Source organism: Lissotriton vulgaris, chromosome 4_1 (genome assembly GCF_964263255.1).
Source record: "Lissotriton vulgaris chromosome 4_1, aLisVul1.2, whole genome shotgun sequence".
In the NCBI taxonomy this organism is placed as follows: Eukaryota; Metazoa; Chordata; class Amphibia; order Caudata; family Salamandridae; genus Lissotriton; species Lissotriton vulgaris.
In genome coordinates, this window is record NC_141691.1 from 128,413,658 (window position 1) to 128,435,970 (window position 22,313).

The following is a 22,313-nucleotide window of genomic DNA, read 5'->3' on the forward strand; positions in this document are numbered from 1 at the left end:
CGCAGGCCCTGGCTGTTCTCTCCTTCCTCTGCATTCCGCGGACCTTCTCCAGCCTGCTCTTTCCCCTCTCGACCCCTCCCTTTGGACACGGAGGAGGGAAACTGCTCCTGTTTGCAAGCCTCCCCACTATTCATGCCATGGAAGTTTGTCAATAGGGCATGAACAGTGCATTTTATTTCTTGAAAACAAGTGTCCCTGTCTCCCTTTCTACTCAGGGCTGCTCGCTCCTCTGGCCCCCACCTCTAGGCTTCAAGGTCAGAGTCTGCCAGCAGCTTCACTCTGCAGCTCTTCTCTCCCCCCTTTTTCAGAGGGGAGGGGAAGGGAGGCTGGGTCCATTGCAAGCTTCTCAACCAGCAGCTTTAGGTATGTCATAGAAGCGGCCACTTTACCCTTAATACGTAGTGGTACCCCCTCTGCCCTCCGCTCTGTCCTAACACTTATCATCCGGTTCAAAGCTTGCCGTGCTTACCCCCCTTGCCCCCGCAATGTCCTAACACTTATCATCTGGTTCAAAGCTCACCGTGCTTACCCCCCTTGCCCCTGCTCTGTCCTAACACTTATCATCTGGTTCAAAGCTCGCCGTGCTTACCCCCTTGCCCCCGCGATGTCCTAACACTTATCATCCGGTTCAAAGCACGCCGTGCTTACCCACTCTGCCCCCCCACTCTGTCCTAACACTGATTATCCGGTTGAAAGCTCTCCGTGCTTACCCCTTCTGCCCCCTGCTTTGTCCTAACACTTATCACCATGTTCAAAGCTCACCGTGCTTACCCCTCTGCCCCTCGCTCTGTCCTAACACTTATCATCAGGTTCAAAGCTCGCCGTGCTTACCCCCCTGTCCCCGCTCTGTCCTAACACTTATCATCAGGTTCAAAGCTCGCCTTGCTTATCCCCCTACCCCCTGCTCTGTCCTAACACTGATCATCAGGTTCAAAGCTCGCCGTGCTTACCCCCCTGCCCCTGCTCTGTCCTAATACTGATCATCAGGTTCAAAGCTTGCCGCGCTTACCCCCTGCCCCGCTCTGTCCTAACACTGACCATCAGGTTAGAAGCGCGCCGATCTTACCAGCCCCACGCTTTGTCCTAACACTTATCATCAGGTTCAAAGCTCGCAGTGCTTACTCCCTACCCCCGCTCTGTCCTAAAACTGATGATACGGTTCAAAGCTCGCCATGCTTACCCCCCTGCCCACAGTTCTGTCCTAAAACTGATCATACGGTTCAAAGCTCGCCGTGCTTATCCCCCTGCCCCCCGCTCTGTCCTAAAACAGATCATCCAGTTCAAAGCTCACCGTGCTTACTCCCCTGCCCCTGCTCTGTCCCAACACTTATCATCAGTTTCAAAGCTCGCCGTGCTTACCCCCCCTGCCACCCGCTCTGTCCTAACACTGATCATCAGGGTCAAAGCTCACCGTGCTTGCCCCCCTGCCCCCGCTCTGTCCTAACGCTGATCATCAGGTTCAAAGCTCGCCGTGCTTACCCCCCTGCCCCCACTCTGTCCAAACACTTATCATCAGGTTCAAAGCTCGCCGTGCTTATGCCTCTGCCCCCGCACTGTCCTACCACTTATCACCAGTTTAAAAGCTCGCCATGCCTATCCCTCTTACCCGCTCTGTCCTAACACTTATCATCAGGTTCGAAGCTCGCCGTGCTTACCACCCTGCTCCCGCTCTGTCCTAGTACTTATCATCAGGTTCAAAGTTCGCCGTGCTTACCCCCCTGTCCCGCTCTGTCCTAACACTTATCACCAGGTTCAAAGCTCTCCTTGCTTACCCCCCTGCCCCGCTCTGTCCTAACACTTATCATCAGGTTCAAAGCTTGCAGTGCTTTCTCCCTGCCCCCCACTCTGTCCTAACACTTATCATCAGGTTCAAAGCTCTCCTTGCTTACCCCCCTGCCCCCGCTCTGTCCTAAAACTTATCATCAGGTTCAAAGCTCTCCTTGCTTACCCCCCTGGCTCCCGCTGTGTCCTAAAACTGATCATACGGTTCAAAGCTCGCTGTGCTTATCCCCTGTCCCCCGCTCTGTCCTAACACTTATCATCAATTTCAAAGCTCGCCGTGTTTATCCCCCTGCCCCACGCTCTGTCCTAACACTTATCATCATGTTCAAAGCTCGCCGTGCTCATCCTCATACCCCGCCCTCTGTCCTAACACTTATCATCAGGTTCAAAGCTGGCTGTGTCTATGCTTACCCCCTCTGCCCCTGCTCGGTCCTAACACTTATCATCTGTTTCAAAGCTCGCTGTGCTTATCCCCTGTCCCCCGCTCTGTCCTAACACTTATCATCAGGTTCGAAGCTCGCCGTGCTTACCCCCCTGCTCCCGCTCTGTCCTAGTACTTATCATCAGTTTCAAAGCTCGCTGTGCTTATCCCCCTGCTCCACGCTCTGTCCTAACACTTATCATCAGTTTTAAAGCTCGCTGTGCTTATCCACCTGCCCCATGCTCTGCCCTAACACTTACCATCATGTTCAAAGCTCGCCGTGCTCATCCCCCTGCCCCGCGCTCTGTCCTAACACTTATCATCAGGTTCAAAGCTGGCCGTGCCTGTGCTTACCCCCTCTGCCCCTGCTCGGTCCTAACACTTATCATCTGGTTCAAAGCTCGCTGTGCTTATCCCCAGTCCCCCGCTATGTCCTAACACTTATCATCAAGTCCAAAGCTCGCCGTGCTTACCCCCCTGCCCCGCTCTGTCCTAACACATCATCAGGTTCAAAGCTCGCCGTGCTTACCCCCCTGCCCCGCTCTGTCCTAACACTTATTATCAGGTTCAAAGCTCTCTGTGCTTACCTGCCCACGCTCTAACCTAACACTTATCACCAGGTTCAAAGCTCGCCGCACTTACCCCCCTGCCCCGCTCTGTCCTAACACTTATCATCATGCTCAAAGCTCGCCGTGCTTACTCCCCGCCCCCGTTCTGTCCTAACACTTATCATCAGGTTCAAAGCTCGCGTGCTTAACCCCCTGACCCACGCTCTGTCCTAACACTTATCATCAGGTTCGAAGCTTGCCGTGCTTACCCCCTCTCTGTCCTAACACTTATCATCAGGTTCGAAGTTCGCGTTGCTTACCCCCTGCCCCCGCTCTGTTCTAACACGTATCATCAGGTTCGAAGCTCGCCGTGCTTACCCCCCTTGCCCACGCTCTGTCCTAACACTTATCAGGTTCGAAGATCGCTGTGCTTACCCGCCGCCCCTCACTCTGTCCTAACACTTATCATCAGGTTCAAAGCTCACCGTGCTTACCCCCTGCCCCCGCTCAGTCCTTGCACTTATCCTCGGGTTCAAAGCTCACCGTGCTTACCCCCCTGCCCCCGTTCTGTCCTAACACTTATCATCAGGTTCAAAGCTCGCCATGCTTGCCCCGCTCTGTCCTAACACTGATCATCAGGTTCAAAGCTCGCCGTGCTTAGCCCCCTGCCCCCCGCTCTGTCCTAACCCTTATCATAGGTTCAAAGCTCGCCATGCTTACGACTCAGCCCCCCATTCTGTCCTAACACTTATCATCAGGTTCAAAGCTCACCGTGCTTACCCCTCTGCCCCTCGCTCTGTCCTAACACTTATCATCAGGTTCATAGCTCACCGTGCTTACCCCCCTGCCCTGCTCTGTCCTAACACTTATCATCAGGTTCAAAGCTCGCCTTGCTTACCCCTCTACCCCCTGCTCTGTACTAAAACTGATCATACTGTTCAAAGCTCACCTTGCTTACCCCCCTCCCCCGCTCTATCCTAATACTGGCCAAACGGTTCAAAGCTCGCCATGCTTACCCCCCTGCCCCCGCTCTGTCCTAAAACTTATCATCAGGTTCAAAGCAGGTCGTGCTTACCCCCTCTGCCCACTCTGTTTCATAACACTTATCATCAGGTTCAAGGCTTGCCGTGCTTACCCCCCTGCCACCTGCTCTGTCCTAACACTTATCATCAGGTTCAAGGCTTGCCGTGCTTACCCCCCTGCCACCTGCTCTGTCCTAACACTTATCATCTGGTTCAAAGCTCGCCGTGCTTACCCTCTCTGCCCCCGGTCGGTCCTAACACTTATCAGGTTCAAAGCTCGCCGTGCTTATCCCCTGTCCCCCGCTCTGTCCTAACACTTATCATCAGGTTCAAAGCTCGCCGTGCTTATCCCCTGTCCCCCGCTCTGTCCTAACACTTATCATCGTGTTCAAAGCTCGCTGTGCTCACCCCCCTGCACCACACACTGTCCTAACACTTATCAGGTTCACAGCTCGCCGTTATGCAGCACAATATCCTTGGTGCAACAACATCAACTGTTGCATGGCTAAACACTTATAAGGTCCAAAAGCAAGACCTATTGGCTATGCCAATGCTTGTTATTCCTGCTGTACTTTTAAAAGCCACCTGATATCGACAGGAGCCATTTTTTGTCATATCCATAATGACTAAGCCATCTGCATAAAGCCGTCCGGAAACATGGCACCAACCCATCTGGGGGAAAAGGAGGCTGACCCTTTCAGGGTTTCGGAAAGATCTCTAGGGTATAAAGCGAACACACATCCCTGATGTAAACCAATCTGTATCTCAATACTGTCAGATAAAGTTCCATCCTTATGTAATTCTACTTGCGCCCATTTCTTCTGGTCGTATTCCTTGAGCATACTTAGCAGCCTCCCTGGCATCCCTAACGTACCTCATTTACCCATAAAATCTCACAGTTAACCAAATCGCAGGCTGCCTGAAAGTCTACGAAGCAGCAGTAGAGATTTGTTTTAAGATCGCTTGCCTTCCTCTCAATTGCATATACACTGAAGCAGTAGTCTTTAGTCAAATGTCCTGCTCTGAAGCCACCCTGCTCCCTTGTCGCCGGACCAATCTTTCAATCTTTTTAGGATTAATTTACTAAAAACTCTCTCCTCCACATCCCTGAGGCTGATAAGTCTATAATCCTTTGACTTTTTTTTACTTGTTAATTTACATTTAATATCTCTTGTAATATTTCTCGTTTGTGGAGATACAATGTTGGTGGTCTTGCATTTAGGTGCATGTAAAACCAAATCACATGAGTAAAACAGTACGTTCTTTTTTGTTTGTCCTGTCTTTAGTACGCCTTGGTATGTTTCTAACAGAAGGTCTGGCAGATTCATGCTATAGATGTTGAGAAGTAGGTGTCTTCGCTTTTCTCTGCATGTAATGGTCATTTTTTACATTTTGTAGCTACTGCATCCAAATCTAATTTGGACTGATGAACACGCATAATGTTCTTGGATCAGATTTACCAGGCGGCGATTGATATTGTGTTTTTCCCAAATTCAGCCATAAGCACATCTGGTTTGTAAATGTAAGTGTTGATAAATACGTCATGAAAGTGGCAAACAGTGGCCCCTTCCTTGCCGCTGCATTATGAGTGTCTCCGTAGGTATTGGAGAATGAAAGATTCGTTTTTGTCAGGACTCATCTAAGGAGTCTGCGATGGAGGATCACAATCTTTTCTCGAGTCACCCCATTGTTGATATTAGTAAACATGCGTGCATCTTCTCCAATCAGCACATGATAATTCTGTGCCGCTTCTTTTAAAGGGCCATCAATTGACCGATGTCACAATAGACATCAAAACCCCAGCTGATGTCATAAAGAAACAAAAGTTCTAGAATGCCTATTGTTGGTGATTGTTAGAGACACAGGACTGGACAAGTTCATGTTCCCGATTGTAGTTATTTTTTTAATGAATGCTTCACTGTTGGAATATATTGTCTACCATGGTGTGCCCGAGTCAAAATCCTCTGATACCCCAGGTACAAGATGACAAGTTATGGATATAACTTTCTTGAAAAATTATAATACATTGCCTGATACCTCAAATCACACGGGCTTGGTCCACCAGTAATACATAGACCAGTTTACGGCAAATCTGAATTTTGTGATCAGAGCCGGCAGATGGTATAATTCTAAAGGGGGTAGAGTGACTCCTGAGCCACAGCTACCACTGAGGGCCCTGGTTGTAATTCGTCAATGAAAGTCCATCTATATCTTCATTCAGATTTCAAGAACAAAAGAGAATGAACAGTACTCCGCAGTGAGTACGCTCGAGTCGCGCAATGCTGCAGAGTCTTCGCTGAATGCTGGCATTGCTATTTTTAAAAGCATTTCACAATGCAATTGTGCGCAAACCCAGGGGGGTGCAAGGGCTTCTGGGAACGGCGTGTTCTAAAAACAGCCCTGGAAGATAAAAGCGGCAGCACCTTCCCTTGATCTCTTATATAAGCAAACAAAAGCTTCTGAGGCTCCGCAACCCAGCAGACCTGGGAGACGGTCTAATGCTTTGGGTGATGAACCAGAAGTGAGAGATTGTGAATCCGGCTGTCGCTTCCAGTTCGTTGTGCGCTGGTGTTTTTACTGTAGGAGGACCATGGGCGAAGCTTGGTTCGCGAAAGGAAGTAGCCCTCAGCCGCAGAGATCGACCAGTGCAAATCACACAAGCCCATTTTACTTGGAAGGACTTCTGCCCCTTTGGAAGGGGTTCTTTTTAAGGATAACGCATGCCCTCCTGTAGTGCATGCAGCCATACCAGATCTCATGACAACTCTGGAAGTCTCGCTGATGGTTCTCCTTCACTGATGGCCATCATTTGAACCTTTGGGTATTATTTTTAGAATAATTCTGTTCATTGGTTTCACCCATCTGTTGTAACGCATTGGATAGTGGCCTCTAATTCATTACATTACATGAGTGCACGTAATCGCTAGAACCATTGCATTCCCAGATCTCAACGGAGAGGCTTCCTTTCCATGCTGACTTTGCGTCAATGCTGCTCAGAATCTTTCTCGTTTGTGCTGCGGCAATTGTAACTGTTACTCAATAGCAGATAAAGCGGCTAGAAAGTGGCTCAGCGGTATTACAGGCATTTTTACTAAACTTACGGCCTGATTATAATCTTGGCGGACAGGGTTACTACGTCACAAATGTGACGGAATCCCTGCCTACTAAATTTCAATTCCATATTATCCCATCTAACTTGTGATATGTCAGACAGGATATCCATCGTGGGTGGGACTGAGTATTCCATCCTCCAAGATCGCAACCAGGCCCTTAAACTAAAAGCCAGATTAATCACACTGGTTGATTCACTGACTTCCGGTTGAGCAGTGCAACAGTTCCAAAGCCCTTGGAAGTACATCAATGACAATTATACCAAAAGACCCAGGGCCAGATGAAGGTAAATACTATTTACGATTCTTAAATACCGCATTTTACCGATTCGGTATTTAAGAATAGGTGAATAGTATGTAATTAATTATTTGGTAAATACCGCATTTTACCGATTCGATATTTAAGAATAGGTAAATAGTATGTAATTAATTTTTCGGTAAATACCGCATTTTACAGATTCGATATTTAAGAATAGGTAAATAGTATATAATTAATTATTCGGTAAATGTTACCGATTTAGTAATTCCTATTCATTCCTATGGGCCTTAGGAATGAATGGGAATTACCGAATCGGTAAATACCGATTCGTTAATTTGGGGAACACATTCAAGGGTGGCAGGGTGTCACATTGACACCCTGTTGCACCCCTGAATTGTGCATGTGTGCACGTATGTCTGCCACATGGCACAGTTAAAAAAAGCAAAAATTAGCTTTTTTAAAGGTTTTCGATATTTACCACCAACTTGTAGTTGGTGGTAAATAACGAATCCTGAATGCAAGAAGGCACTCACTTGAGTGCCTCCTACATAGCTTTTTGGATTCGGTAATTACCGATTCCTTAAAATAAGGAATCAGTATTTTACCGATTCCTTAAGGAATCGGTAATTACCGAATCCAAAAAGATGCCTCCTACATCCCAAACCCTAAATACCGGTCGGTAACGGCCGAAATTTGGTAATTTCGGCCATTACCGACCAGTATTGGGCTTCCTACATCTGGCCCCCATTGCTTTAAATGGGCCGGTACTCACAAGTACTCAGTACTGGCACTTCTCCACTACCAAGGTGAGTACCGGTACTCAAGAAATGTAAGTTTATTGCTGCTGGTGCTGCTTAGCTCGAGACAGTCAGAGTGGAGTAGATCTGTAGGGCATTCTGACATCTAAAGCGCCTCTCTAGCCCTTAGCTGAGCCACCATTCAGCAGCGGCTCATTTGCATTATGCACGGGATGTCCGGGTTTTGGGAATTTCACTTTCCTGCTGTGTCCGACAGAGTAGGCAACTACCAGGCCATGCTCTTTCAATCACATTTGGACTGTCACTGGCGCTGCTAAGAAACTACAGCCAGATTCATCAAGCTGAAATCGGCTCGCAAAGGGCCAGATTCTGAGAATCTGGCCCTTTGCGAGCGCTATTTTTGCATTTGGGATTCATCATCCCAAATGCAAAAATCGCAGTTAGAGAAATCGCTAAATTGCGAAAAATTGCATTTAAGGAATCTCAATTAGAGATTCCTCAAATGCTATTCATGAACCTTTTTAAAATTGCGAATTCGCAATCTGGGGCCGCTATTTACCGCGAAGTGTAACTTCGTGGTAAATAGCGAAAAACTTAGAAAAATGCACTTTAGTGCATTTGTCTAAGTTGTATGTTACACACACACATGTCCTTTGGACATGTGTGTGCGCAACACCAGTGTACATTTGCATTTCAGGGGTGCTACAGGGTGTCCTTTGGACACCCTGGCACCCTTGAAATCGCTTCCTTATTTGCGATTCGCTAATTGCTAATCGCAAATAAGGAATGACTCCCCATTCATTCCTATGGGCCTTTTTGGCCCATAGGAATGAATGGGGAGTCATTCCTTATTTGCGATTAGCAATTAGCGAATCGCAAATAAGGAAGATGTAGAAATCGCAATACATTTTGCGATTTCTACATGCATCCCGTTTTGCGAGTCTTTAATAGCGATTCCTTAATAATCGCTATTAAGGACTCGCAAAAGAGGAGCATGATGAATCTGGGGGCTAATGTATAACCTTAAGTGAGTCTTTTGAGTATTTTTCTAGTTATGGGTTCGTATTTGCTCGATATTGTGTATTTTTGAGAGAGAAATTAGATCAGAGAGGAAAAGAATTGGGACACTCTGGATATTTTAAAAGAAATGCGTGGAATGCTCGTTTGCGTGTGTATTTGTGCGCACTCTACAAGATGTAATGATTTCACTTAAGGCAAGCAAGCAGGAAGAGTATGACATTAGGAAGCTGCAAATATTCCAAAACAAGTAAACATTAACATTTTGTGTTTGCCCGTCATTTCTTGTAATGAGTTAATTTTATATTGATACTTACTTGTTTTGGTATGTCCTGCAAGTGGCCTAGAACTCATTATTACTGGTGCTGTGCCAGCATGTCGTTGCTCCTGGGACGCACTGATTATTTCCCTGAAAGTGCTAATAGTACTGTAGATGGCTTGGCTGCACTCATAGTTTACAAGCGCCTTCCATTATGATGTATGGCTTGTTCCAAACAAGCCTTCGCGCCACCCTTTATTAGCATATATAGCTGTTAATCTGCACATATGGAAACTTTGAGACCACTATCAAGGGCAGTTCAAGGGCAAAAGGAATACTCATTAGAAGTGTCTTTGTATAATCATGTCTCGCTCTACCTCTAACCCCGCCCACTAGCCACACCCCTAGCTCAATTTACCTGCACTTATATTTTCCCATTTAAAGCACTGAAAAGACCCAGGGGCCAACGGGAGGGTGCACCCACTTTCAGCTCTCCAGGGCACTTTGGTATTATAGAAGAAGCCACAGGCACTTTTGTGGTCCCCTCTCTCCTTCTGTAATATAGACTGCCCTGACGCTAAATGTGTGCATCACAATCTCAAGGAGGCAGTCCCTCATTTGAAGAGGTGTCGTGCGGCGGCTAGGGCGACTGACTCTGGAATCTGGGGATCACGGTTCGATCCCTGGCACTAGTCGCAGATTAGCCCAGCACCATGTGACTCTGGGCAATAGCTTGCTTAATCTTCCTGACGGCCCCCAGCGCCTAGAGACCCTTACGGGTGATTGTGCGCTTTACAAATGTGGATTATTATTAATATTATTTGCAGAGAGAATATCACAAGCAAATGGTGAAATCCTTTGTCTCTCGGCCCGTGCTGGATTAAAGACTTGGGTGCAGTGGCATAAAGGCCTTTTGAATCACATAGAGGTGCCACACAGTCGTTCTCCAAGTTCCACAATTTGGGAGCGTTTAACTCTCTCAGTTTATAATGTAGTATACGTCCATATCCATAATCTTTAGTAATACATGTCCTTTTGAAAACCTTTAACAAATGTGTTCTTGCTGACGGTGTTGATTTTTTTGCCTACTGCCTGGCCCCTCTCTCTGTTTCTAGTGCAATCAGTGTTAAGACACCCCTCAGATGCAATAACATAATCAGGGCCACTGGAATTATGCGGCAGAGGAGGGTCAAATTTTGCGGCAGTGTCGAGTAAATTATGCAGTAAGAAAAGGCAAATTATGCGGAATTATGCGGCACATTTTGTTATAGTATTACTTCACTATTTTGTTATTTTTAAGTTTGTCTGAGCCTTAGTTTTACCTCATTAGTACCAGTTTAACACCCAAATATAGCAAGAAGATACAAAAAGGTGAACAGTCAACCTTTGCAAAGGACCTTCAACTGCACTGCAAAACGTGTCAGTGCATTTTTTATTTACTTTCTAACCGTTTCAGTTTTGGGTTAAAATCTACATATTATGCTGCAGATAATGGATTGGATGTATGACATTACAACGCATGCTTTTAACACGCATGCTGTTACAACGCAGTTTTTACAACGCATGCTGTTACAACGCATAGCGCTTTGGGGTGCTGGATAGTGAATAGTTTAATTTACTATTCCAACTCCAGTCCCCGTGGATAGTAGGGAAGGTGTTGGATAGTAAATTAAAACTATTCCCTATCCTAGAGCGCCCCCCAGTGCAATGCGTTGTAATGGTTTTCGTTGTAAAACCTGCGTTGTAAAAGCACTGCGTTGTAAAAGTTTCGTTGTAAAGGATGTTTCCCAATGGATTATGTGGCAAATGCGTCAAATCTACAATTAGGCGAAAATCGCTGCACAGTCGTATAATTCCAGTGACCCGGCACATAATTCATTTTCACCTGTGTCCTTTACTGCCGTTGGAGTTTGCTTCGAGTTAAAGAGCGCCAATGAAGTTTTGCAAAGTTCAAGGTTTTTCACATTTTAGGAAGTTTGCACAATTTCTCAATGTTTACCTTCCCCTCCCTGTGCAAAGGCGTTCTACCACACTGCGAGATCATTTTAACTCCAATCAAATCCAGCCACAATGGGAAGTGGATACAGACTTTTTCTCTCCATGTTTACCTTTTCTGTTTTTCTGTGCACAGTGGCAGGTGTATGCAATGTTTTTTCTGTAAGCATGACTTTTACAACTTATTCTGATGAAGAATTCAAGATTTTCGTGCAAATATTGGAAAGTGTAAACTTTTTGTAAAGATGCTCTTTCTCCCCCAATAACTTTCAGAGTCGGGTGATGGTGCCAACCTCTTTATTCAAGTACATATATACAAGGAGCGCAAAGCATGTCCTACGCCCAGCCTGCTCGCGCTCTGAATGCCGCGCTCCGCCTGCCGCGCCTCTACGTCCACGTACGTCACGTAGCCACGTGACGTACCGTGCTAGCGCGCTCACTACATATCTCCCTTTTTTCCAAAGAGTTATGTGAACAAGTCCTGACTCATATCATAGTCTCTGAACCTCACTGGTGGGACCACCGCCCTGCCCCTTCTCGTCAGTCTTACCGGGGAACTGGCAGTCGTAGCTTCTTCACTCTGTCCACTCTCTAGCGCAGCCGCGCTAGGCACGCCCCGACTGCTGTCTTCCTCCGGCTGACACTCTGCACTTGCCTCTTGATCTTCGTTACTACTTTCTCCTAAGTCCGGGCCTTCACCTCCATAGTCACTGGAGTGGTCACTGTTGCTCTCACTCTCTTCCATGTTGCCTCCACTTCTCCAGTTGAGTATTTTATTGCACCTGGCCATGCGATCCTGCGACCACACATTTCCATCGCTCAGCAAAGCCGCCCGGCCCTTGATTTCCACAACTCTCAGGGGCCTGCTGTACTTACTTTCCCCTTTTTTCTGCAGTGTGGGCAGTCTTACTCTCACCCATTCCCCCTTTTCGAGGGCAGTGTCTTTTACATTCCTCCTCGCATCATAGTGTTTGGTATACACTGCTTGTGCCTTCTTCAGATTGGCTTGCACCACTGCCGGTGACCACTCACTCTTGATAACTCTGTCCTTCCATATCCTGTTGTCTTGGGTGAACGGCTCCCGGCCCCTTAATATCTGGAAAGGGCTATAGCCAGTGTTCGTGGGAGTTATCCGATACGCCCACACCATGTGCCATATCTCCGCCTCCCAGTCTTTGTTGTCTGCAATAGCCGCTTGTATCGAGCCCATCACCACTCTATTGAAGCGCTCCACCAACCCATTCCCAGCCGGGTGATATATGGATGTGTGTTTAGACGCTATTCCATTTCTTTGCATAAATTGATTCCATTTATCAGAGCGGAATTGGGGCCCATTGTCACTAAGAACACACTTAGGGATGCCCTCTCTCACAAAGGTCTCTGCCATGAAGCTCACTATTTTCTCAGTGTCCATTGTTTCTTCGATCTTTACTTCCGGCCATTTCGAATAACGATCCACCATTACACAAATGTATTTCTGTATACCTTGTGCATTCAGCACTGGCCCTAAAATGTCGATGGACAGTTCCTCCCACGGGTTTTGTGGAGGATCAATCATTCCCAGGGCAGGGCGCAATGGTTTCAGCGTTTTGTCTGCACCCTGGCACCTCAGGCACTCTCTCACATGTCTTTCCGCTCTTATGTCCATTCCTGGCCACCAATAATTCTGCTTGGCCCTTAGTTTTAACTTTCCCACTCCCAGGTGGCCTTCATGTAACATGTCCATCAATCTGGGTATCATCGTTGACGGGGGTATGACTCTTTCCCCTCTGTATATAAATGTTCCCTGGTCATCCATTGATAGTTCCTCTCTCACCTCGAAGTAGGGGACAAGGCCACGCTCCAGTTTGCATTTGTCCGGCCAGCCTCTCACAATGTAGCCCTTCACTTTCTCCAGATTCGGGTCTCCTTCATATGCCGTTCTCCATTCCTGTTTGCTGATGGATGCTTCGAGGTCCCCGGTGAGTGCGACCCACTCTTCCTCCGCCTCGGGGCATTCTGTACTGGGCTCCATCGCTGCCGCCCTACTCAGGTAGTCCGCCACCTTGTTCCTGTTCCCTGGAATGTGTTCAACATCATAGCGGAACTCCATTAATTTGAGCGACATTTTCGAGATCCTCGGTGTCGCTTCCGCATGTCCGCTAGATGTGAGCACTTTGAGCAGGGGCTTGTGATCGGTCCTCAACCTGAACCTTGTGCCCCACAGGAACTGGCGGAACCGGGACATGGCCCACACCACCGCCAACATTTCTTTTTCAATCACACTATATCTCTTTTCAGTGTCGTTCAGGGTGCGGGATGCGAAGCATATGGTTTCGACTCTCCCTTGGCCTCGGTCTTGCATGAGGACTGCCCCCAGACCTTTATCACTCGCATCTGTGGTGAGTATGGTGCTTCCTTGGGGGTCGAACCCTTGCAGAGGAATTGCCCCTGCCACTTCTCTCTTTATCATTTCAAATTCCCGTTGAGCTTCTTCTGACCAACAGAATTCGCTGTTCTCTCGGGTTGACAGTCTCATATGGTGAGTTTTCGAGGCGAAATGTTCAATGAACTTCCCATAGTATTCCGCCATTCCCAGGAATGACCTGACTTCCTCCTTGGTAGCTGGTGATGGTGCGTCGCAGATCGCCTTTACATTTTCACTCTTGGGGGTCACTCCTTGAGCACTGATTTCGTGGCCCAAGTACGTTACCTTCTCCATCCCTATCCGGCATTTGGCCCATTCTGCTGTGAGGCCCTTCCCTTCCAGGATGCCCAACACCGCCTCCAGCTTCCTGTCGTGGTCCATCCTGTCCTGGCCCATCACCAATATATCGTCCTGGAAGTATTGCACTCCCTTGATGTCCTGAAACAGCTGGTGCATGAGCTTTTGAAACACCGCAGCCGCCGAGGCTAGCCCGAACGGCATGCGGCGGAATCGATAGCATCCGAAGGGAGTTATAAAGGATGTTAAGCTGCGGCTCTCTGGGTGTAACGCTATCTGGTGATATGCTGAGGTCAAGTCTATGGTGGAGTACCACTGAATACCCCTTGTGCTGGCCAGCATCTCCTCTATCCGGGGAAGGGGAAACTTCTCCACCACTATATTTTTGTTCAACTCACGTAGGTCCACGCATAAACGGACCTTCCCATTCGGTTTCTTCACCACCACCAACGGCGATAGCCATTCGGCACATGCTATCGGCTCGATGATCCCTCTTTTCTCCAGCTGTTGTAGTTCTTCCTTCACGTCGTCCCTTACTGCCAGCGGGATGTTTCTCACCTTGTGTGCCACCGGTACAGCTCCTTTTTTGAGTATGATCTTGTGTGCAAATTTGTCGAGTCTGCCCACTGAGCCTCCGAAGACCGTTGGGAACTTCTTCCTCCATTTATTCGTGTCCAGCGCTTCCTCCGGCTCCGTCAATAATATCTGTTCCTTGCCTCCCGGGTCCAGCTTGATGCCCAGGTCTCCTTGGTCTAGCCACCCTAGGACGGAGGGACCTTTCTCGGAGACATACAGTTTGCACCTGGCCTCTCTGCCCCTGAATTCGAAGTTCAATTTCCTGCACCCGGCCATGGGGATTCGATCACCATTGTAGGTAACGGGACGTATGTCCAGCTTGTCCAGCTCGGAGCCCAGTCGCGGAGCAAACTTCTCTTCCCACACGCTCCGGGGGATGATGGTATAGGGCGACCCTGTGTCCGCCACCACTTGGACTTCGACGCCTCCGATCTTCATTTCCATGACGGGTTTCATCGTTCTTCCTCCGCCGGTGCCACGGCCTCGGTCGTTTATGCTTAAGATTTCGTCGTAGATGCAGAGGACTGTGATCACTTCTTCCTCTGCTGCTTCTTCTGGCTCCTCCGATGCTTGGGCCACGTACTTCACTGCGTTCTTGGCTGCCTTCTTCCTGCACGCCTTTTCAAAATGGCCGACTATTCCACAGAACGTGCATTTGGCGCGAAGCGCGGGGCACTTCCGGTCGTGCGCCTCGTGCGTCCAACTGCCGCATCTGTAGCAAGGCCGTTTGCTACTTCCGGCCTGTTTGCCAGGGTTGCCTGGGCTGTTCCGCCATTTGTCGGGACCCTTTTCTGGCTGTTTCCGTGCCTGATTATCCTTGTGGTGTTCTTCCTCGTCTACTTTGTTCACCGTTCCACTGGGTACGATCTCTTTCTTCGTAGCCGCTGCACACCTTCGTGCCAGTTCAGCCCTTTTTACTATCACCAACACGTCCTTGAGCGAGGTGTCCCCCGCGGCCCATAGCTTGTCCTGCACGCTCGTGCACGTGGTGTGCATCACCACTTGGTCTTTTATGAATTCACTTTCCCAGTTGGCATATTTGCACGAGACCGCCAGTTTCTTCAACGCCGCCACATACTCTTCCACCGTTTCCCCGGGTAGTTGCTTCCTTTGCTGGAAGTTAAACCTGTCTACTGAGACGCACACTGAGGGTTTGAAGTGTTCTTCTAGGTCTTCCAGCACATGGGCATACACGTCGTCATCCTCTGTCTCTCTCTTCTTCGGTACCAAGCTTTTGTAGATCCTTAGGCCTTCTGGGCCCAGATTTAGCAGCAGGATGCGTTTCTTTCTCGGCGGCTTGAACTTCTCCTCGCTCTCGTCTTCCATCACTTCTATGAAATTGTCTATGTATTCCTTCCAGTCCTCCCATTTCATGAGCGGTTCCCCTGGTCGGGGAAGGAACTGGACTGGCGCTATCGCGTAGCCCGCTTGTACATTCATCTTCTCCGCCCGGGATGCGGGCAGCGTACCTTCCAGGCTTCTCGGGCTCCCTGGTGCACCGTTTCGTTCTTCCTTCTTGAGCAAGGGTGGAGGGCTGTTCCTTTCAGCCCTTTCCTGTTCGGGTGGAGTAGCCAGTGCGTATCCCGGTGGGCCGTGACCGTGACTGGCTTCCTACCTCGGTTGTTCAGGGTACTTCGACCGTCGCTATTTGTGCTCTCGGTGCTTTGTTCTCCTTGCTGATGGTTGCGTTGCGCTCCTTGCCGTGCCCTATGAGGGTGGGGTCGCTGTGCGTACCCTCGGGCCTTCCTCGTTTCTCCTGCGCCACCACTCCGTTCCGCCGTGCTTCTCGTAGTCTGCGTGGTGGGGGTCGTGGGTCGGTATCCCACCCTCGTCGCCACTGTAAGGATGCTCTTTCTCCCCCAATAACTTTCAGAGTCGGGTGATGGTGCCAACCTCTTTATTCAAGTACATACATACAAGGAGCGCAAAGCATGTCCTACGCCCAGCCTGCTCGCGCTCTGAATGCCGCGCTCCGCCTGCCACGCCTCTACGTCCACGTACGTCACGTAGCCACGTGACGTACCGTGCTAGCGCGCTCACTACACTTTTCAACTTTGTGACGTTTAAATATTTCCATAGAACTTCCAGAACTTTGCAATGAAAACCCTTTTCAACTTTGCACAGTATGTCGAAGTCTCATTCACTTTTTTGGTGTTTCACTCAATCTCAGGCCACATTTATGTCACTCGGTGGCACTGAGTCTCAAGGCTTACTTGCCATTACTTCCCCACAGCATCAGCTTTCCCTAAAACACTTGTTTGCACCCAAAGCGATTACAGTGGGTGCAAATCACGGCTGTTTGCTCCTGAAAGTGAGGAAAATGTCCCGGTCAGTGCACAATGAAGAGAAGTTAGACCTAAGGTAGATGGCTGCTTAGGGCTGGGAGGAGCATCTCTGGGCGAGGAGGGTGGGATGCTGGGGAGCCAGGCCTTCGGCGGTGGTATCCATAGGAGAGTGTTGCGGCATGTCTCCTCAAGAACCTCAAAAACCTGTAATTCACAGTACCGACCAGGGAGCCTGAAATCAGCAACCGCAACCAACCCCGAAGTGCACAGCTGCCCGATCGCCAATCAGAATTCAGCAGAGAAGACCAGATCTGGATGGGAGCAAAGCAGGAGGCTAGCGTTGGAAGTCCTAACCCCGCCAATACTCCTTTTGTAACAAAAACATGGGGCTATGCGACCACGTGTGCCCTTTATGCATGTGTAGGTTTATGTATGTTTAGTAGTCACCCCACCATCTCTTTCCTCCACGTGTACCTTGTTGCAGAAGTCTTTCTATATTATGGTCTGGATATAAAAGTGCTTTTGCTCCATCCACTCTCACACTAGCTGTAAATTGGTGCAATATCAATCAATCAATCATTTGTATGGCGGGCGGATCACCCCTAGAGGTATCCAGGCGCTGGTGAGAAGGAGCTATTCATACAGCCAGGTCTTGAGGCCGCTCCAGAATTCGGCCAGGGAGGTGGAGGTTTGGAGGTGGATGAGGAGGTCGTTCCAGGCCTTGGCAGCGAGGTGGGAGAAAGTGCGTCCTCCAGCTTTGGCTCGATGGTTGCGGGGCGGCGTGGAGGGCCAGGGAGGCAGACCACAGGTGGAAGGTCAGGCGGTTGTTCAGGTATTCTGGTCCCGTGTTGAGGAGGGCCTTGTAGGCATGATACTGATGCACAAGGTTTCTGCAATAGGCCTTCTCCTTTGTGAGCTGGAGGCACATCACTCGTGGCCTATTCACACCTAGAAGCTAAAGCTGTAGCACATCACAGACATCCTTCCCAGTCCACCAAGAAGGGATTGTGTGTTCTAAATCCCACACGGTGTCCCAAATCCATGATGTGTTGGCAACATCTCTGGTGTGGTCACTGGTGTCGTCACTTTAAGCCAAACTGATTCATTGTCCACAGTGGTAGGAGAAGTTTTAGTTTTGCCAATAAAGTTTTGCAAAGTACATAAACGTAATAGATTACGAAGGATAAAAAGCTTTGTAAATAGCTTTTGCAAAAGAACTTTTCTGCATTACCTTCCTCTGCGAGCTGATCCTACCACCTAATTGAAATTTGGCACCGTTTTTTTCCTGCAGAATCTGTTACCATGGGTTTTGCTGCTTTTTAGAAAAAAAAGATGCCACTTTTATGAAGTTTGCAGATTAGTTTTTTAGTAAAAAAATAAAAAACACTTCAATTGAAAAGGAAAAACTTTGCATCTTTTTGCAATTTTTTTCGATAAATAGCTTTATGAGGTTTGCAGTGGGAAACTTTTGTAAGTTACACTCACCTCCTCAATCAGAACCACCGCAGCTGTTTTGGGAGTTGGATGGAATTGGGTCAAGGAATTTTTTTAAGCACGGCTAATAGGGAAAAATTAGACCACGCCAATAAAAGGCGAACAGGCCCTGGCCTACCACAAAGATTGTCATGCCCTGCTCTGTAAGCTGGAGACCCGTCTTGTCCAAAGACCACTCCTAAAATACTTGGTTACCTCATTTTCTGACATGGAAACGCCTGACGTTGTTTGTGCAGAATCTGTGATTGTTTAGAGCTCTGTCATGCATCGAGACCCTGATGCTGTTTTTTCCATGTCTTCTTTACAAAGAGCCATACACAAATTTTCAATGAACGTTAGATTTCTTAATCGTCTTAAGCGAAGCAATTGACAGTAAGTCTTGTCCTTGGGATGTGTCATAGTTTTGAGCAGGTCCACCTCGCTCATTGACTTGTCGTGTTTCCTTGCAGCTATGGGTGAATCAGGAAGATGGAGTCGAGGAGGGAACCAGCGAAGTCCAGAATGGGCACTTGGACCCAAACTCGGACTGCCTCTGCATCGGCAGAACCCTTCAGAACCGCGACCAGATGAGAGCCAATGTAATCAATGAAATTATGAGCACTGAACGGCACTACATCAAGCACCTCAAAGACATCTGTGAGGTAAGTCCAGCTCTGTCGCCCAAGGCGAAAGCCTATGGTCCACTGGTAATCTTGAAATAAGCATTGGTAATGCCAATAGGTTTGGCTTTCAAGGAATGTTGTATGGTAATGTGAAGAACTACAAGTAAATAGTGTGGGAATGGATATGTATTTGTGTGGACGCAAAGACCTTTGGAATACGATTTGTGTAGGTTAAAAAATCAGGTGAGGTTCCACTGTCAAGCCAGACCTAAACATCCATGTAGGTTAATGATTGCCCTCCTCCCAACTGTGCTGCTGCCAGAGAAAGACACCATACATTAGCTAGGACACTTTAATAGCATTAGAATGCCATGTGTGTGCCCCTGAAAGTTCAAGCTGAGGCAACTGGATAAATAAACAAAATGATTACAGCTGTGTGGAGGGAAAGCACTTTTTCTGTGGAAGCACACAACTTCTGCCCAATCAAAACATGTACACCTGGCTCCCAACATGCGGTTGGAGCCAAAACCCCTATTTACTGATGCTCATATAATTGGCTAGCCACAGATGCACCATCAAGACGGACCATAATCCGGCCATCCAGTATCCCTGGTGTCGAAACCTCAAATATTTGCCCATTGTCAGTATATCTGTAGAGAGCAATGCCTGCAATTAAAAGCCCACAAATGTATGTCTGCTTAAACTACTCTGTTATATTATTTTGGCATGATTTCCACCGATGTCTACTGTAAGACACAGAGGAACTGATTTAGATCTTGGCGGACCGGTTACTTCGTCACAGCGGTGATGGATAGCCCATCCGCCAGAATATAAATCCCATAGGATATAATGGAATTTATAATTTGGCGGACGGGATATCCATCACTGATGTGATGTAGTAACCCGTCTGCCAAGATGTAACTCAGGCCCTGAGTGTTGCACAGCTATGAGTGTGTGCATATATTGTAGAAGAGGAGCAGTTAGTCTGTAACTGTGCAACTTGCACTAAGTGTTCAGTGAAAATACCCACGTGACCGTTTGACATCTATTACCTGGTCATAGTGATGACACTCAGTGCCTTTAACATAGCCAGAATACATTCTAAAATGTAAAGCGGTGTTCTTTGATGGGACCAAAAGAGAGCAGAAGGCTGCAGGGTACAATGGTAACTGCACTGCCTAGGCTAGTCACAACTGGTACTGAGACTTGCATTGCCCACCTCAAATGGTCAGCTGCCACATGATCACAAATACATTCAGGAAAAGGAGAGATGAGAGTCAATACTGAGGAGCAACAGGTTGTAATGCAAACACAACAACATTTTGTTCTGCAGGCGTAGATAGTTTTGTAGTAAGACTTTTTTATTTTCCAAAGAGTTCTTAGTATACAAACAGCCAACAAGTTTCACCCTTCACAAGGGCTTCTTCAGGGCAAGGGTAAGAGGACCTGGTGCGTATCGCAGGTACACAAAGTTCTGCAATAAATATAGTTAAGAAACGTCAGCGATGTATAGGAATATCTCCATCCATGAGGCGTAAATGTTCCAAAAGTCCTTAGTCCAATTAGAATGAATGTCATCCAAAGAAAAACATAGCTCGGTCCGGTGGCAAATGTGAGCCTCCAGAGTAGAGGGATAAGGTGCTTGAGAGTATTGGCTTGTGTCTAAGAAAACCTTGTCCGGCAGTAGCAGCAGTATATTGTAGAAGAGGAGCAGTTAGTCTGTTACTGTGCAACTTGCACTAAGTGTTCAGTGAAAATGACCATGTGACCGTTTGACATCTATTACTTGGTTATAGTGATGACACTCAGTTCCTTTTACATAGCCAGAATGTATTCTAAAATGTAAAGCGGTGCTATTTGGTGGAACCTAAAATTTCCAAAATGGTGCTTTTGTAAGAGAGACGTAGAGCTTTCAGACACAGGACAGTTGTTTAAGAGACATTGTCACTGGTTCGTCTTTATGCAAGCCATACTTCCTAGTTGTCAGCCAATCATAAAGCAGAGGATTCTGCTGAGATTGAATGAAGTCACTTCTGTAAGGTAGTTGGGTAGCCATTTTTCTTCTTCCATTATTTCAGATGTCTTCCAGAAATGCATTGCACTTTGTTGTTTCCCAGCTAGGTCTGTACTTTACAAGTTCTTCTGCATACATACATGCATACTTACATACATGCATACATAAATTGATGTTGTATTCACTGTAGAAGAAAGGAGGTGTGAGAATCACCACGAATGACATTGCAGATTTATATTTATGCGTTTGCATCAGACGGATGCTTATGGGAATCTGCTTCAGAGATTCTTGTGGCTTCTGCGGTTTGGGGTCCTCAACCCTTTGGGAACTCTACTGTTTCAGTGAAACGAATGAGTCCCCTACCTTTGCGAACACTCAATAAAGCATCCCGGTCACACACAGAAATAAATAAATAAAAATCCACATTTGTAAAGCGCAAACATATCACCCCTTAGGGGCAGTTGGCGCGATTAAGTGAGCTATTGCCCAGAGTCACATGATGCTGAGCTGAGCTGCTGCCTGCAACGGGGATTGAACTGTGAGCCCCATGCTCTGGAGTCAGCCACTCTGGTCGCTGCGCCACACCTCTCCCACATCGAGGTCTCAACTATCGCCTTTTCCTGCCACGTGCACTACAGACAGTACAGATCACTATTGACGCTTGTTGGTACAGCCTCCCTCTGTGCCCGATGTATGCTTTGCTACCCAAACTGTACTTTTCTTGGTTTTTTTTTAATGCCGCAGTTTGCCTGACGGTTCTGTTGTTGCCCCTGTCGCTTCGTCTTTGGTTGTGCTTTCCGTAGATAGAGCTGTTTATTATCTGAAGGATGGAAACTCGAGTGAGAGTGGGCTGCTGATGAGTATGTTGTGAAAGTTCCTTGCTCACTCCCACAAACTTGCAGCTTCACTTCAAAATATAGGAGTTGCATGGAGAAGTGGTGATGGGAAAGGCACCAAGCCTGTGCTTTTACAAGTGGATTTGTAGAATTGGTGTGCTAAAACACAAAGTGAATTGATATTATATCAATTAGAATTAACCATGAAATATTACCCTAATATCATGTTAATGAGCGCAAGCTTGCACCGGGAGGGTTTCTAAAAAGCCAAAAGAGCAAAATAACACAAATATTCAATGCATGCATCTGTTTCTTCAGTAAAGTTGGGAATAGAAAAACTATACAATAGGTCACTGTTGTGACTTGCAAGTATTGCAATCCGGAGAAAATGCAGTAATTTACAAATTCAGATGTTATGAAGGTACTCCGAATTGTTTTAAAGCAAAGCTCTCAAACAGGTCATGGCTACATAGAAAAAACACATTTGAGCATTAATTCAACATAATAAGGGAGACTGATGTTGAGAAACTGTGGCATGTATTGAGCAAGAACAGCGTATCATCTACCAGCCAAAATGGCTAGTGTTCGGCTCCCTGTAGTGATCATACAAAGAACGGAGACATTCTTGTTC

The 22,313-nt window shown here is 47.5% G+C and overlaps 1 protein-coding gene across 3 annotated transcripts in view; it reads left to right on the forward strand.

Moving 5' to 3' along the window:
• The window catches only part of ARHGEF9 (Cdc42 guanine nucleotide exchange factor 9), a 1,106,557-nt gene that overhangs the window by 843,676 nt on the left and 240,568 nt on the right, over positions 1-22,313 (forward strand). For all 3 annotated transcript variants that reach the window (XM_086918380.1, XM_086918381.1, XM_086918382.1), the window contains one exon: positions 18,680-18,871. In XM_086918380.1, the coding sequence (XP_086774506.1) occupies positions 18,680-18,871 (192 nt within the window). The remainder of the gene's footprint in view (positions 1-18,679; positions 18,872-22,313) is intronic.